At 41.8% G+C, this 18,369-nt stretch overlaps 1 protein-coding gene across 3 annotated transcripts in view; it reads right to left on the reverse strand.

The window, feature by feature from the left end:
* Positions 1-18,369, reverse strand: part of rap1gds1 (RAP1, GTP-GDP dissociation stimulator 1) — a 71,414-nt gene that overhangs the window by 11,593 nt on the left and 41,452 nt on the right. For 2 of the 3 annotated variants that reach the window (XM_060935462.1, XM_060935452.1), the window contains exons 5-8: positions 14,551-14,697; positions 7,136-7,264; positions 4,469-4,594; positions 1,109-1,252 (exon numbers count right to left, since the gene is read on the reverse strand). In XM_060935462.1, the coding sequence (XP_060791445.1) occupies positions 1,109-1,252; positions 4,469-4,594; positions 7,136-7,264; positions 14,551-14,697 (546 nt within the window). The remainder of the gene's footprint in view (positions 1-1,108; positions 1,253-4,468; positions 4,595-7,135; positions 7,265-14,550; positions 14,698-18,369) is intronic. The other variant, XM_060935472.1, reaches the window with a different exon arrangement.

Consider the following 18,369-nt stretch of genomic DNA (forward strand, 5'->3'; position numbering starts at 1 on the left):
TTATCCTGTTCTACAGGGTCGCAGGCAAGCTGGAGCCTATCCCAGCTGACTACGGGCGAAAGGCGGGGTACACCCTGGACAAGTCGCCAGGTCATCACAGGGCTGACACATAGACACAGACAACCATTCACACTCACATTCACACCTACGGTCAATTTAGAGTCACCAGTTAACCTAACCTGCATGTCTTTGGACTGTGGGGGAAACCGGAGCACCCGGAGGAAACCCACGCGGACACGGGGAGAACATGCAAACTCCACACAGAAAGGCCCTCGCCGGCCACGGGGCTCGAACCCAGGACCTTCTTGCTGTGAGGCGACAGCGCTAACCACTACACCACCGTGCCGCCCAGTTGACATATATATTTTTTAAATTATATATAATAATAATAATAATGTTGAACACAGCTTTAAATTTCAGGGAACAGCTTCAAATGGATCTGGACATCAGAGCTGTTTTTAATACTTCAACATGTCTACATCTCATACACATGACCCATGGACTAAACACCAAACTCGCTTTATAATACATAATGCCATTAAACTCCACTATGAGGCCGTGTTTTTCGAATGCTAATTTGTTTAACAATGCAAACAGACCCACATGTTCAGGTGTGAGGTGTGTTTGGAGAGCATTAAAGCAGAAAGATTTCTCCTCAGGGACAAAAGCAGCTGCTACGGATAAACATCGCCGAGTCTGCTGTAGCTGTTTGTGTGCTGAAACGATCTGGCTCTACACCACACTCCGTCCCTACAAGCAATCAATATTCAAATACCTGATTAAACAAACTAGGGATCATCAGTGCTGCTGTCAGGGCTGATAATGACTTGAAGGCTTAGTAACTGAAGATTTTAGCATCACTACCCAAATAAATAAATGAATGAATGGGAAAAGTGGAGTCAGTACTTGAATACTAAGAAGAGTTTGGATATGTGGATATTTGAATAACCCATGCATCCCTGCTTTGTAGTTTCTATATGATACAAGTTCAGCAGAATTTCAAAATAAATGAGAATTGAGCCTCAGAAGGCTCAATTTTTCCCCCTGTATAAAGCTACATTAATTAAAATCAATATTAAGCATTAGTGGTTGAAGCCTTGAGCAGCACCTCCCAGCAGCAGCAGCACCATGAGGTCAGACGCTGTTTTGAGTTGAGCCAGGTCTTCCTCTCGGTCACTGTCCACCGTCTGAGCCACAACGTCCAACAGACACTCGACCAGACCAGCCTCGACCAGCTGCAGCTTTATTACATCTGAAACAAACAAACAAACAAACAAACAAACAAACACAGAGAGAGAGAGAGAGAGAGAGAGAGAGAGAGAGAGAGCAGGAGGGAGACACACAGAGAGGGAAGGAGGGAGGGAGAGGGAGACACAGAGAGAGAGAGAGAGAGCAGGAGGGAGACACACGGAGGGAGGGAGACAGAGAGAGAGAGAGACAGAGAGAGAGCAGGAGGGAGACACACGGAGGGAGGGGGACAGAGAGAGAGAGAGACACACAGAGAGAGAGCAGGAGGGGGAGACACAGAGGGAAGGAGGGAGGGAGACAGGGAGGGAGAGAGAGAGAGAAAGCAGGAGGGAGACACACACAGAGGGAAGGAGGGACACACACACACACAGAGAAAGACACACACACACACACACACAGAGAGCAGGAGGGAGACACACACAGAGGGAAGGAGGGACACAGAGAGAGAGCAGGAGGGAGACACAGAGAGGGAAGGAGGGACACACACACACACACACACACACACACACACACACACACACACAGAGAAAGACACACACACAGAGAGAGAGAGCAGGAGGGAGACACAGAGGGAAGGAGGGAGGGAGACAGGGAGAGAGAGAGAGAGAGAGCAGGAGGGAGACACACACAGAGGGAAGGAGGGACACACAGAGAGAGAGAGCAGGAGGGAGACACACAGAGGGAAGGAGGGAGGGAGACAGGGGGAGAGAGAGAGAGAGAGAGAAGGAGGGAGACACAGAGAGGGAAGGAGGGAGGGAGACAGGAAGAGAGAGAGAGAGACACACACACACAGAGCAGGAGGGAGACACACAGAGGGAAGGAGGGAGGGAGACAGGAGAGAGAGAGAGAGAGAGAGAGAGAGAGAGAGAGAGAGAGAGAGAGAGAGAGAGAGAAAGAAAGCAGGAGGGAGACACACAGAGACAGAGAGGGAGAGAGGGAGAGAGAGACACAGACAGACCGACCGACCAAGAGAGTTAGACAGGGGGGCAGACGGAGAGTAAGAGCTGCTTGTTTTAAGTGAATAAACTTTATGAATTCTACAGGATGAGAAACAGTCCTGCTGAACAGTTATAATCAGTCATGGAGCCGTTACATATCTGCACTGCTCTGCAATTTTCAAGACTTATTATTCATGCACAATATGAGTAATAAGCATATTAATCAGTGCTACAGATCTAGAACTGAATATGCCACATTATATAACAGTTACATAACACAATCAGAAACAAATTAGTATGTAGACCATCGGCCATGCCGAGGAATTTCTGACAAAAAGCAAAAACAAAAAAGTGGATCTGAATACACGGTCCATGGCTGACTGTAGATGTGCGCCTGCTTCGCTTCTCCTTGGCTAGGAAGTATTTGAGCATTTGTCTCTCACTACAATGTAGTAGCTTTTAAGTAGGACGTTGTCTTGGAGACCGGCAGGCCGAGAGCACTGTTCTGTGCATTGAATGATAAGAACCAGTCAGGGGGTCAAGCTCTCATTCCTCAATTTCGTTTTCACACACTTGGAGTCTCCATCACACTAATTTCTCTCTTCCTTCTCATCCACCACATGTCCACGACCTCATCATCCCTCTATCTCTCTGGCCTCTCTCTCAAATGGTCTTTCTCACTCCGTCAGCACCTCACGTATACCTTTAACACCAGCTCTCCCCCCCGTGGCTTGTTTACACTTTTATATTTCACACACACTCACATCCATGCTTCCTTTTGAGTTATTTCCTCACCGATTCCCTCCACTTTTGTCGATTACTCTTTGAGAGATACTCGTATCTAAAAATGGATCACGTTACTTTTCCATGCATATTCTCACTTTAATATAAATAAATAAATTAAAAAAAAGTCAGATTGTCTCTGGATAAGAGACACGGGGGAGCAGCTGAGAGACAATTTCATGTCATAGAATTGGTGCAGATTGCAGCTGTTCACAGATCCCCGATTCTTAACGTGGGCGCGATGGCAGAGAGAGCAAGTGACAGCACCCATTATCCAAACACAGACTACGCTAAACAACTCCAGCAGCTGGCTAATTGTAGACCACTCTGCAATAGTGCCATGTCTGGAGAAGACCCAAAGCACAATAGGTCTGTAATTCTGGTGCTTCTACTTGTTTGAACTAGCAAACAGATTAAAGTTATTCCAGGCAATGAAAAAAAAAAATAGTATATATATATATATATATATATATATATATATATATATATATATATATATATATATATATGCAATATATATTTTTCCCCTTTTAGATACTGAAAGGTAGTCAAGTTATTTGAAACTGAAAATGAATGCTTGTTCACAACATTTCTCACACTCACTCACAACAGGTGGGACACCGTGTCCATACGTGGGTGTGAATGACAGGGTGAGCAGGGACGACACATAGTTTCAGGTCCTAGACATGGTACGTCAGTGTAACTAGCCACTTAGACCACATTTAGGCAGGTCTCTTGTCTCCTACATATACACTCTACCGTAGTCATGAAACACTTTGAAACAAACATTTGTATACATCCAGCAATCACCCTGAACTATTCCAATCATACTGTATGGAACTTAGGCCCCGTCCACACGAGTACGCAGCCTCACCCAATACGCTGTCGTTTTGAAAAAAATCTCCGTAAACACGGCGTCGTTTCGATTCACTGGAAACGACCCAAAACGCTGTAGTACATATGCCAGGCCTGTATGTGGCGCTGTGATGCCACCACACCAATACACTAAAACTGGAAGAGAAGCCATTGAGCATGCGTATAAAGGTCACGCGCTGTTTACAAAACAAGCTCATAACACGAGAAGTTTTGTTGCTCCTCGCAGTAATATAAAAGCAGAAGGTTTTGTTGTAACAGCTGTAATAGACTGAGTTGTTTCTGCAGTACGAGCACAAGCCTGTAGTCCACCATTGTTGTTGTTATGACGCGTCTAGCGGCGGTGGCTGCGGTTAAAAGGTTAGAGAGGCGGGGTTTATACGTCATCATTTCTGAAAAAATCCGCTTCGCCGTCCAGACGACTCCGGGCTATCCGGCGTTTTTGGATTTTCCCACTCTGGGACCCGTTTTCAAAAAATACCCGTTTCACACCTCGAAAAAGCCAGCTCCGTCTGGACGCGAGGCCGAAACGATAAAGTATTTATGCGGATTCGACAAAAACGTACTCGTGTGGACAGGGCCTTACTTTAACAACAACAAAAAAAAATTTCATGTCGGACTCTTACCATTCTCAGCGAGAGGAGCCAGCACCTCAAAGATCATCTCCTTCTTCTCATGTTCTGCTTGCTTCCGGAAAAGTCTCACTAGCTCTTCAGCGATATTTGTAGCTGCAAACTGCTCCTTGCTTGATTCTACCAAGGCACAATGACCGAAAGATATACACATCAGAATCATCACAAGGATGTTACTGAAGATTTAATGATGATTTAAAACCAACTCAACATATAAAACCTAGATATCAACAACCAACATTATGTCATGTATAGGACCGGATAATTAACAGTTATTCCACGAAATTGAGTCGTATGTGAGCCGAGAGCCGACGAGGCTGTAAGCCATGTACGACAAGATTGAGAGGAATAACCGTTTTATTCTATCCACATTCACTGGATTTTGAGAAACAGATTTTTATTTTTTGCAAATTCGATAAATTTAAAAAAAAAAAAAAAAAAAAACTTTATACAAAACATCCAACAAAATAATTAAACAAACTGGCGAAACAACCATAGCAATTTTTGAAAAATGCTGTAATAATAATTTTTTTTTTTGGGGGGGGGGGGGGGGTTCTTCCCATCAAATACTTTCATTCCATATTTTGTTATGATTCTTCTTCTTTAGGGTTTTTTTTTTGGCAGTTGGCAAACCAACTTAAAAGGTCCATTACTTGATAATTTTAGGGGTTTTGTTTCCGAGTTTTTATTTCATCCTCGGTTGCTTCAGCAACATGCTCCACCATTTTGTTTTTCTCTACTCACGGTATACGAGCTGACTGGCTACTCTACTACTAGGCTATCAGAGCACGCGATTGCTCATATCCAGTGAATGTGGATAGAAGAATTCATTTAAGACACTTAAAATGCACTGCAAACGCAAATGATACGAGTACTGCCAGATACCGGTACAGTATAGAATGATTTTGATCTCAGTGAAAGTAACAGTACAGTGATAACTTCACATGCATTAATAAATGCTTGGAACATGCTCTTGTACAGCAATTAATTCTGATCAGTCAGTCAGGAGGAGTTGATTAATTTCCTATAACGTGACTGCAAGACAAATCGCAGGTTTATACCCAGATACATGCATGATGGATGCTCCAAATAAATAGATTAAAAATGTACGCAATTATTAATATGAAGTTTTCTATGAGGAGACATTTATTTATCATTTTTGGACGAAGCCTCCATAGTCAGTGCATGGAAAAGCTCCTTTGACAAACTTTTTTTTTGTCTTTTTGACTTCAAAAGAAAGAGAGAGAGAAGCTGGTGAGGGAATGATAATTCTTATAGACGCTATAACAAGTGATTACAGGAACTAACTAACTAGTTTTTTGCAGTCATTCCACAAAATTAAAATGTAACTCCAAATTGACAAGTGAAAGCTGTGCTTCTTATTAAACGGATTTAAAAAGCCATCAATGGCAAATTGTTATGCTATAAGAGGAACTTCAGGGTGCTGCGCTCCTTTCTTTATGCTGCTTTGTCTCCAGCTACACTAGATAAAAAGTGAAGGAAAAATTGCTCCGATTTCTCTCATAATTACTGCTTTCTTCTTTTCAGAAATGAAAGTGATAATTCATCTTCCATACTAATCCATTTATACGTGCCTATTCCAGAGAGAGTTCTTACTCAAAAGTTGTATGAAACAGTACTGGCTTGGTATCAGTGTAAGGTAGTGGAATTAAAAGAGCATCAAGATGGAACTGATTAACAGAAGAAGTGCAAGAGTCCAGCCTTGGAAAGGCCACAGCACTAGGAGTTTAGCATTCCATCTTCAACAGTCTCCTCCACTACTATTTTAGGCCTCCATCGCCTAAATCTGGAGTTAGACTGACTCTGTGTCCGAAATCGCTCCCTACTCACTATATAGGGCACTAGTGGGGACGCCATTTTGTAGTGCTGTCTGAAACGATAGTGAGGATTATTTACACCCTATATAGTGCACTCAAAGTATCCCAGAATGCATCACGAAAAGTAGTGTGCAACCAATGGTCACTAACTAAGCAATATATCTCATCATGCATTGCGATCACGCTGAAAGAAATCAAAAGTCTCAAAGCTGATTTAATAAAAGGCAGCAGCAAAGACGAAAGTATTCAGCCTTGATTTAAAAGAACTGAAAGATGCAGGTACTTTGTATTTATTAATGAAGGAAATACGCTCAGTATAATATGGATTTATCACAAAAATACACGCATTTATTTATTAACTCTCATGGTTACGAGAGGACTAGCCCCCCCACTGTAACCCTAGCTATGTAATAGGCGAGAGGCCGAGGGCTATGGAAACGGAGATTGATGCCGCCCTATGCGCCACATGGCGTGGGGGGGGGGATTTTATTTTGAAAACCCACCATCCAACTGACCTGGCAAGTTTTAATTGTGTGACAGTAATGACGTAAATACCAGCGCGACGGACTAGCATCCAAAAGCGTCTTTCATTTTACCAATGAGCTTACTATAGTAATTCCCTATATAGGGAGTAGGGAGTAGTGAACGAGTGAGCAATTTCAGACACACAGTGAGACTCCCGAATTAAAGGCATGGTGACGGTCTCCGGGTTTTAAACCATCTCTGTAGAGGAAAGTGGGGAGGAACATTCTCCAGACAACACAACATCTGGAGTCACATGGAATGAATGAAGGAAGAGTGAACAGGTCTGCCAGTTATTTACCCAGTTCTGCCAGATTTCCGAAGGCAATGAGGCACATTTCTGTGAGCGCCATGTTATGTGCATGGACTCCCAGAAGCTTCACCAGGGTGGGAATCACTCCCATGCTAATCAGCTGGGCCTGCAGCGTGTCTGAGGACGCAAAGAAATTAAATACACCATATTAACGTCAACATTCACATGCATCAATGCACCAAAATGGAGAGATCAGCTGTGAAAGAAATGTTTTTGTAGTTACCATTGATGCAACACATTAATTAAAATCAGTTGCTTATTTGACTGTTGCTTAAAATGAAGATAACTAAGCATATAATAATAATAATAATAATAATAATAATAATAATAATAAGCAGCCTAGGTCACAAATGACAATGAAAAAGAACTTAATCAACAATCTCATTTAAGAATCATGTAGGTCTAAACAGTGGTAACACAGCAGTGTGAGCTCAAACCCCTGATCCCATAATTTGACCGATACTAAAGATCTCACAGGGACAAACGCATTGGCCTTCAATGCTATCATTCTTTCTGTCTCACACCAGCCTTATGGTATCACATGCATCTTGATGCTGCGTAACGAAATGAATCAGATGGCACTGCTTTTGTCCCGTAACACTGCAATATCGGTAGCCCTGTCACATTCAGTTTCATCACATTATCAGCAAGTACATTCCCCTCCCTCCCCAATGCAGCAAAAGGGTGATAAATCCTGAAAAAGAAACCTTTTTTTTGCAGAGTCAAGACTGCAAAACTGTACGCAACAACCCTGATAGAGACAGACAGAGGAGGCAAGAAAGAACAGAACAGTAATAGACAAAAAGGAGACGAGTCAAGAAACGGCAATAAAAAAGACGAATGAGAAGGAGAGACTAAAGAATTTAGGAGACCTAATGAAAAAGAGAGGGAGAGAGAACTGCGATATATAAAGGCCAGATACCATGGAAAGAAATACAACGTCGGGTTAGATAAGAAGCACTTTCTCATTTTAAATGGTCTTATTCCGAGTTATGCTTGCTGGATTATTAACCACAACACAAAAGGCCAAAGTGTGTTGTCTTTGCTTGGCAGTTAAGGTCTCTTCATTAAATTCCACTTCTACTATTTTACCATGCACCAGTCCAGCAATACACACTGGCTAGCTTAGATTAGGTATGCGAGTAAGATTTTCAAACATCGTTAAACCCTAAAACAAAATAGTGCAGATAGAAAAAGATCTTGAAAATCCCTTGAAAATGATACCAAGATCAACGTTATAAGTCGAGTAATAACAAAAACATTCGATGTTCTCCATCGAAACCGAAACAAAAGCTGCGATCTGAAGAAATTGTCATAACTTTCATTTTTGAGATATTGACTAGCCTAAACTGCCTTAAAGTGAAGTTTCTTTACACGTTTTGGTGTGAAACACTACAAGGAAATACGATTCCGGAATCTCTATCATGATTATTTACATTCTTGGGCCATGGAGCCAAATTTTGCAGGCAATAAAACTCATGTGCTCTTCATTCAAATTTCACTCACTTGTAGTTAGGTATACAAGCTACAAGCTTTTATAGTTTAAAGACCGTTTTTGGTCACCTTCAGCAAAAACAGTGACGATTTTATGACCAAAAAAGAAAACAAAAAACAAAACAACGAGCTCATAAACGGAGCAGTTGAAACTGGAACTAAACAATTTGAAATTGAGTCAGTGTTTTTTTTTTTTTTTTCAGTGGTGTCAGTCAAAATCCTTGGAATTAGCAAAACAAGCCAGTAGTTCTGATTTTTCTGGGAGCACCCCATGCTGTAAGAGGAAATCCTAAATCACTACTCGTACATCCAAGACGGAAGGTGCAAATCGTGGCGATAGCCACCTACCTACTAAAATTACTAATTTACATTGTGCAGTCATTCAACAAGTTCTTTGGAGTTATTACTGTAAAAGTGCACACTTTACAGTGATGATTGTTGACTGGATTAAATCCAGGAACCAAAAGAAGGCCAGATTTATCTTCTATGTCTCAAAATTATAAACACACATAAAAACAAAGGTTTAGGAATTCCATCCCGTGACTACATCTGCCACACACCTCAGTGAGCACCCTTAGTGCTCATCTGAGGAAGAATTTTCCAGATGTTTTTGACACAAGAAGCAGAGGTTTTGTCTCATTCTGCATTCCTTTAGTCTCGATGCTACTGGCAAAGCTCTGCAGTACGAGAGCCTCCATCAACAAGAGCTACATTTGCCACAGGGACACTATAAGCACCGAGCTGCTGGCTTGTGCACTCATTTACACAGTATAATTGAAAACATTTGAATAACTACTTATTACGGACCGTCCTACTTCAGCCCAGTTAAAGGCCAGGAACGTTACTTCTCCCTTTTACCACCTGCAGGTCCTTGAATGGACAGAAACGTCTATGGTCTCCATGTAGAACACATCCTGTAAAAAGTAATGGAATAAAAATGTGTCGCTAGTCTGTGTTGCAATTGTTCTGCAAAAACTTGGCTGTTTGATTCCTAGGGCTATGAGGGATAAGGAGGTTTTCTGTGACAACAAAGCCAGTTAAAAGTCTCCTTTGTCATATTTTGTGCTTCATAAATGTGACAAAACTTTTAGATGGGAGACAGGTCTGGACTGCAGGCAGGCCAGTTTAGCACCCAGACTCTTACTACGGAGCCATGCAGTTTTAATAAGCGCAGAAAGCAGTTTGGCATTGTCTTACTGAAAGATGGAAGGCCTTCCCTAAAAAAGATTTTATCTGGGTGGCAGCATGTTGCTCTGAAACGTGTATATATGCCATTCAGCATTAATGATGCCTTCCCAGATGTACAAGCTACCCATGTCATGTGCACTAATGAACCCTCATACCATCACAGATGCTGGCTTTTGAACTGTGCACTGATAAGCCGGATAGTCCCTCTTCTCTTTGGCCTGGAGGATGTGCTGTCCATGATTTCTAAAAAGAATTTGGATTCGTCAGACCTCAGGACAATTTCCCCACTTCGCCTCAGTCCATCGTAAAAGAGCTCGGGACCAGAGAAGGTGGCGGTGTTTCTGGATATTGTTTATATCTGGTTTTAACTTGCATTTGTGGATGCAGTAATGAACCGTTTTCACAGGCGCTGGTTTTCTGAAGTGTTCCTGAGAGCATACAGTGATTTCCACTACAGACACGTGTCTGCTTTTAACGCAGTGTCTCCTGAGGGCCTGAAGATCACAGGCATCCAATGTCAGTTTTCAGCCTTGTCTCTTGCATACAGAGATTTCTCCAGATTCCCAAAATCTTTTAATGATATTATGTACCATAGATGATGTGATCTCCAAATATTTTGCAATTTTACATTGACGAACATTATTCTTAAAGGGCTGATGACACGAACATGACTCTATGCAATTTCTTAAACTATACAACATGGCAAACATGTTAGATTTCTGTTATAATTACGTGAAAAGAAGCTGTTGTTATGCAAATATCCAACTTTTAATTGCACAGCGCAAGAAAACTGGGTCCGTGGCTCGCGGCCATGTTGTGACGTCAGCGGAAGAACACGCTGCGGTTCACTGGCTGTTCTACTCTGGTTCTACTCAATAGTGATGGGAATTTCGGCTCTTTTTCGGGAGCCAGCTCTTTTGGCTCTTCTTACTATAAGGAGCCGGCTCTTTCGGTTCCCAAACGGCTCCTGAGATTTTATTTTTGATTTAATTGCTGCAATTAACTGGTTAATTAATTACATTATTATTTATATTTTATCAATAGGATGTTTTCCATTTTATTTTTTAGTTTTTGTAGCCATTGTAAAGCTTTGTAAAGTATAGCAGTGTAACAATGTTCTAGCTATAGAAATAAAACTTACCAATTAATAAATTATTTTCTCACAAACATAATGCAAAACTGTGTTATATTACCAATATAAAATACACAGCTGATTTTCCCCTCCTCAGGTGCCTCACAGACTCCTCTCCCCTGCGCTCCACAGCTTTAAGCATTACACCAATTTTCGTATTTTCGCAGCTGTGAATGACATCAACCCCCCCAACCAAAAAAAGTAGGCGTACACCATGCTACTTTTTTTCCTTTGAATAGTAATAGACAACACAAAGACGCAATCGGACAGCAACTTTTTTGTGAAAGTCTCTCTCTCTCTCTCTGAGGCACCTAAGGACAAAAAACTAATTCGGCTCCCCAACTCGGCTCCCACCGAAGAGCCGGCTCCCGTCGTTCACTTCAAAGAGCCGGCTCTTTGAACCGGATCGTTCGCGACCGACACATCACTACTACTCAATGGAAATGGCGCATGAAAACGCCGGTGAACTCTCTAGTGCTAGCTCTTTCTCTTCTGGGAGTCTAGAATTGTGTTGATCTCTTCCGAATAGAATCTATCATAGCCTACCCTCTTTACCCTTTGCCTCTCGTTGCTAGGCGGCAGTTACGTGAAAGCCACAAGCTTTCACAAGCAAATACATGACCGATATCACGCCGACTTTATGATTACATTTATGATTATCATGTAGAATCTATAGCTCTACGTACCTTTATCTTATGTCGTTTCACAACACATGTTCTGACAGGAGGACTGTCTTTGGATCCGGCATAGCTACTAGTAGACCCCCTCTGGAATAGCACTGCTGATGGTAGTAACACACGTTTGTGATGAACTGAACACCCAAGAGATTCTTTTAAGCTGGGAAGGGTGTCAAAACAATCCAAATCGAAGTGTTCAGAGCACAGGACGGATGTTGGTGAGGGCTCCCACTTGTCACGAGTCCGCCTGACTTGCTTCACCCACTTCGCATGCAGCTCGGGATCTCTGGGAAACTTGAATAAACTTACCCCATCCTTGTGGGTTTTGGAGCAAAAGCCGGCAACACAACGCGAAGGCATAATAACTAATTTTATATTATATATATATATAAAAAATAATGTATAATAATAATACTAATAATGACAAACTGAACACCTGTCGCATCAACAACAAACTGGTAAGTTAGGAGGAAGATTCTTTCACTGACGTCATATAGCTCCTCCTCCTCTTTCGTCTCCTGGGTGCTGCAGCCCCGTCAAATTTGCCAAATAGCCGCGTTTATCATAACTTGTAAAATAGGCGCCTTCGTGAATTAATATATGGATCATCGGGAATTACTTTTTATGTTATAAAACATCGCCAAAGATGTCAAAAACGTGTCATCAGCACTTTAAAATTGTGGCACTGTTTGCCCACACAGTCTTTCACAGAGCAGTGAACCCCTCCCCATCTGTACTTCTGAGAGACTCCGCCTCTCTGGGATGCTCTTTTTATACCTAATCGTGTTACTGATCTGTTGCCAATTAACCAAATTAGGTTGTTTTTTTTTTTAGCATTACACAACTTTTTCAGTCTTTTGTTGCCCCGTCCCAACTTTTCTGAAACGTGCTGCTGACATCAAATTCAAAATGAGCACATTTTTCAAGAAAACAATAGAATTTCTCAGTTTCAACATTTTATATGTTGTCTTTGTACTATTTTCAATGAAATATCAGGTTTCCACGATTTGCAAATCATCATATTCTGGTTTATGTTTTACACACTGCCCCAACTTTTTTGGAATTGGGGTTGTAACTAAATTACTGCCATTCATTTGTTCAATAGTGAATAAATGTTTGATTTAAGACTTGTTCATTTTCACTGTCAGCCACTTACACTGATGATATAGCATTGATGCCGTCATCATCTCTCAAAAATAAAATCGCTATTTTAAGGCCACAAACATCTTCACATCGTAATGGGCTCTACTATGGGCTCCGCTGGACAGGCTGGGAAACATTTGATTTGCTCTTACTGCTTTAAAGAAAAATGTCACAGTCATTCTGATGTTCTACACGGTCAGTAATTTGCCATCCAACACCAAATAATGGAGGAACACCATTATCGTGTTTACAATGTAATGGTTGTAATACTGGATAATGTTCAATTGTTTGCATACTTAGAGGTTTGACATCAGAAAAACATCAGTGAGCCATACATGCTGAACATGCAAGAGCTTTCTGTATGATGCAATACAGAAAAGATGTTTGTTTTAGTATTATAGCTAATCTATCACTATATTTTATCCAAATACACTTAGCAGGGAATAAGTTTCATTAAATTAGGATTTACTCATCGTAGCCTTATCATACAAATGCACCTGGCGAGACTAAAAGACTGAGAACAGTGCAGAAAGGGAAAGGGAGACAAAAGGACGGAAAGATTTAGAGACTGGGAGGAATGCATACATATTAACCCTTTATATGGACCCCAGGTTAGGATTCCTTTATTCAACTTAAGACCCGTCATCCAAAACCTGCTGCGATTTGTTCATTATGAGAGCGAGTTGTAGAAGTCTGGAGCTATTGACAGGTCATCTGAGCTGACAGCAGCAGGCATCAAGTGGTTTGTTCACTTTTCAAATCAAATCATAATTCTCAAGTATCCCCATGTACTCAAGCAGCAGGACAGAATGAGACACTCCGACCCTAATTTAGCTTGCTAGCTGTGAAAGATAAGACTCTGGAAAGTAATTACCATTTTATGCCCAGCCACAAAACCAGCAAGACAGAGAACAAAATGGAGCTAGGCCTGTCTGTTCATTATTCAGCGCGAGAACAGAATAATGAATAAATACTCTGCATGTGTTCTTAGTCAAGGTAGACATCCAGCTAGACACCATTTCAATGTTAATACCATGTGTTATCACACAATCGTACTGATTAGAAAGGAAGATTTTTTTCTTGGCTTTGAAGGTATAATCGAAAAATAGAGTCTAACCAGATGACTTCACTGCCACATTATCATCTGGTTCATGGCTTCTCAACTTTTCTGCATCAGGGACCTCTTCAAATGTAAACTTTATTTCACTGACCACCCTCAGTACATATTTATTTATAAAAACATAACTAGAATAATATGTAATAGCGGCTGGTAGAGCAATTTACTTGTCAGAGATCCTGTTTCTCACACAATCTATTCAAAGTTTACAAGATTTCTATGTAAAGGTATGATTACAGCTTTCAAATATCACAGAAATGCATCTTTAAAAGCATTGCACTGGACGTTTTATTATTGGGAACCTTTACCTCTGAATTCCTAGCGGCATATTTTCCTTTCGGACGAGTCTATACCTTGTGATTAGTGACCCATCATTGAGAACAGATTGATCAACATTTATCCTCATTTGAATGGTCCCCTAGAGATTTTAGCATTGATGCTCGACAACCTGTCAAACTTACTACACTGTATGAAACAGACTAAACTCAACCAAATATTTATTAGCTACTAAGCCGAGACTCAAAAAGGAAAATAAATTACCAATAGTTCCAACTAGCATAATGCATCACTGACGGTTTCTCAAGCATCTCAGAATTCATCTATAGGGAACCATCCAAATGTATTTTTCCCCTAGTCGGGGTTCGGTCATTACCATTATCATTGCTATAGTTCATCAGCATGCCACAAAAGACAGTCAAGAGCTTCCCGGTGGCCGGGTCAGTGTTATGGGCCAGAGCCTTAATGTGCTCTGCTACTATCTGAGCAGCGCCCGCCTCGTGAACTGCACTTCTGCCCTCATCTGCAAAACAAAGAGGTCACGTAAAAATAAACAGGACAACAAAAGGATACAAAAAGAGACAACAACCTGCAAATCATAAAATGACAGCAAAAGGAGGCATTAACGCAACTTAAATTAAATTACACATGATGGGGTTGGGATAGGAAAAAAAAAAATAAGTGCAGGTAATTATTAGAACAGGAGAGTTGTTGATAAGGCTTGAATTATAAATAAGTAAATAAATAAATAAAACACAAAATTGCAATATAAGCTGCAGAACATCCAGTTCCTTTCCACTGACAGTGTTTCTTTTTTGTGTCTCTTAATTTCTCCAGGGTGTCAGGCTACAGTCATGTTGTCATGACCTGACAAACAGAGAAACTCGCAAGAAGTCCTTTTCAACAAGAGAACAGCTCCAGACTAACACGTAGCCCTTACGTGAAGGCTATACACTAGATAATTGCAAGACAAAACCCTGCAACAAACAAATACAAAAAGGTCTCCTAGTAGTCCTTTTAAGTTATACAAACAGACCTCTTTCAGTTCTCCTGCCTTCTCTACTGGAGTATATACTTCCAGTGAAAATCGTGTCATTAACCCAACCCCACTTGTTTGCACTTCTCGTCTTCATTCCCACCCTTCCGTTCAACTCAATGACTCCGCTTCTCCCTTCATGCATCTCCTCCACTCTGCTTGAAGAAGGAAACATCTTTTTCCTCTCCCCCCAGCAAATTACAGGCCATCACTCAACCTGCAGCTGCAAAATCGACAGCACTGCAGCTTACAAACACTGGGGATTCATATCTAAAAGGAAAGATTAAAAGCAGTGAGGATTTCTGATACCCAGGCTCACTGAATAATAGTCATACAGTTCTGAGTTTTAGCTGTCTGATCATCAGACCCTGACAAGACCACTAGAGTGAACAGACCCATTGACAGTGGTGCTTGAAAGTTTGTGAATCCTTTAGAATTTTCTATATTTCTGCATAAATATGACCTAAAACATCATCAGATTTTCACACAAGTCCTGAAAGTAGATAAAGAGAACCCAGTTAAACAAATGAGACAAAAATATACTTGGTCATTTACTTATTGGGGAAAATGATCCGATATTACATATCTGTGAGTGGCAAAAGTATGTGAACCTCTAGGATTAGCAGTTAATTTGAAGGTGAAATTAGAGTCAGGTGTTTTCAATCAATGGGATGACAATCAGGTGTGAGTGGGCACCCTGTTTTATTTAAAGAACAGGGATCTATCAAAATCTGATCTTCACAACACGTTTGTGGAAGTGTATCATGGCACGAACAAAGGAGATTTCTGAGGACCTCAGAAAAAGCGTTGTTGATGCTCATCAGGCTGGAAAAGGTTACAAAACCATCTCTAAAGAGTTTGGACTCCACCAATCCACAGTCAGACAGATTGTGTACAAATGGAGGAAATTCAAGACCATTGTTACCCTCCCCAGGAGTGGTCGACCAACAAAGATCACTCCAAGAGCAAGGCATGCAATAGTCAGCGAGGTCACGAAGGACCCCAGGGTAACTTTTAAGCAACTGAAGGCCTCTCTCACATTTGGCTAAATGTTCATGAGTCCACCATCAGGAGAACACTGAACAACAATGGTGTGCATGGCAGGGTTGCAAGGAGAAAGCCACTGCTCTCCAAAAAGAACATTGCTGCTCGTCTGCAGTTTGCTAAAGATCATGTGGACAAGCCAGAAGACTATTGGAAAAAAAATTTTGGGGATGGATGAGACCAAAATAGAGCTTTTTGGTTTAAATGAGAAGCGTTATGTTTGGAGAAAGGAAAACACTCCATTCCAGCATAAGAACCTTATCCCATCTGTGAAACGTGGTGGTGGTAGTAGTATCATGGTTTGGGCCTGTTTTGCTGCATCTGGGCCAGGACAGCTTGCCATCATTGATGGAACAATTAATTCTGAATTATACCAGCGAATTCTTAAGGAAAATGTCAGGACATCTGTCCATGAACTGAATCTCAAGAGAAGGTGGGTCATGCAGCAAGACAACGACCCTAAGCACACAAGTCATTCTACCAAAGAATGGTTAAAGAAGAATAAAGTTAAATGTTCTGGAATGGGCAAGTCAAAGTCCTGACCTTAATCCAATCGAAATGTTGTGGAAGGACCTGAAGCGAGCAGTTCATGTGAGGAAACCCACCAACATCCCAGAGTTGAAGCTGTTCTGTACGGAGGAATGGGCTAAAATTCCTCCAAGCCGGTGTGCAACAGTTACCGGAAACATTTAGTTGCAGTTATTGCTGCACAAGGGGATCACACCAGATACTGAAAGCAAAAGGTTCACATACTTTTGCCACTTCAGATATGTAATATTGGATCATTTTCCTCAATAAATAAATGACCAAGTATAATATTTTTGACTCGTTTGTTTAACTGAGTTCTCTTTATCTACTTTTAGGACTTGTGTGAAAATCTGATGATGTTTTAGGTCATATTTATGCAGAAATAGAGAAAATTCTAAAGGGTTCACAAACTTTCAAGCACCACTGTAGGCAGAGAACTACTAATTTTCAGACACTTTGGTTGGACAATGAACCATTTTGTTGGTTCCAAAGTATGCATCTACAGTTTATACATCTGACGTACTGGTGGAATAAGGTTATTGTTAGACTACACTTGACTCAAGAACCACTATGAAACCAGCATAGAGAAAAACCAAGGCAGTGCGACTGTCTGAAACACAGACAAGCAGTGGGAAAAGTCTGCTACTGATGAGATTTTTTTTTTTTTTTTAAGACAGGATGGAGACACACACGCCTCAAGAGTGTCCTGCTGTGGACTCATTTTGCAGAAGCTCCTTTATGTAACACGGCAAAAAAATAATAGCATCTTAGCTAGTGAAAATATCTGGAATATAGTCCAATTTATCTACTATTTCCTATTATGAGCCGGCAAACCAAATATAAAACCTATTTCGAGACATATTTGACTTAAGCTTTAAATTTTCTTAGTCCAAAATACGTTGCTAATTTTATCCATTTATTTCTAGAAATTCTAGTTCACCAAAAAAACCCTATGGAGAAAAAATCCAGGACCGTGACGTCGCCCGGTAGGACGCAGCCGGGGCCCCACCCTGGAGCCAGGCCCGGGGTTGGGGCTCGTATGCGAGCGCTTGGTGGTCGGGCCTTTGCCCATGGGGCCCGGCCGGGCTCAGCCCGAAGAGGCGACGTGGGCCCGACCTCCTGTGGGTTCACCACCCACAGAGGTAGCAGTAGGGGTTTGGTGCAGTGTGGATTGGGTGGCAGTCGAAGGCAGGGGCCTCGACGACCTGACCCCCGGACACAGCGGCTGGCTGTTGGGACATGGAATGTCACTTCGCTGGGGGGGAAGGAGCCTGAGCTTGTGCGGGAGGTTGAGAGGTACCGGCTAGAGATAGTCGGGCTCACCTCCACGCACAGCTTGGGCTCTGGAACCCAGCTCCTCGAGAGGGGCTGGACTTTCCACTTCTCTGGAGTCGCCCATGGTGAGCGGCGGCGGGCTGGTGTGGGCTTCCTTATAGCTCCCCAGCTCAGCCGCCATGTGTTGGAGTTTACCCCAGTGAACGAGAGGGTCGCCTCTCTGCGCCTTCGGATTGGGGAGAGGGCTCTTGCTGTTGTTTGTGCCTACGGGCCAAATAGCAGTATAGAGTATCCGGCCTTCTTGGAGTCCCT

This window comes from Neoarius graeffei, chromosome 1 (assembly GCF_027579695.1).
Source record: "Neoarius graeffei isolate fNeoGra1 chromosome 1, fNeoGra1.pri, whole genome shotgun sequence".
In the NCBI taxonomy this organism is placed as follows: domain Eukaryota; kingdom Metazoa; phylum Chordata; class Actinopteri; order Siluriformes; family Ariidae; genus Neoarius; species Neoarius graeffei.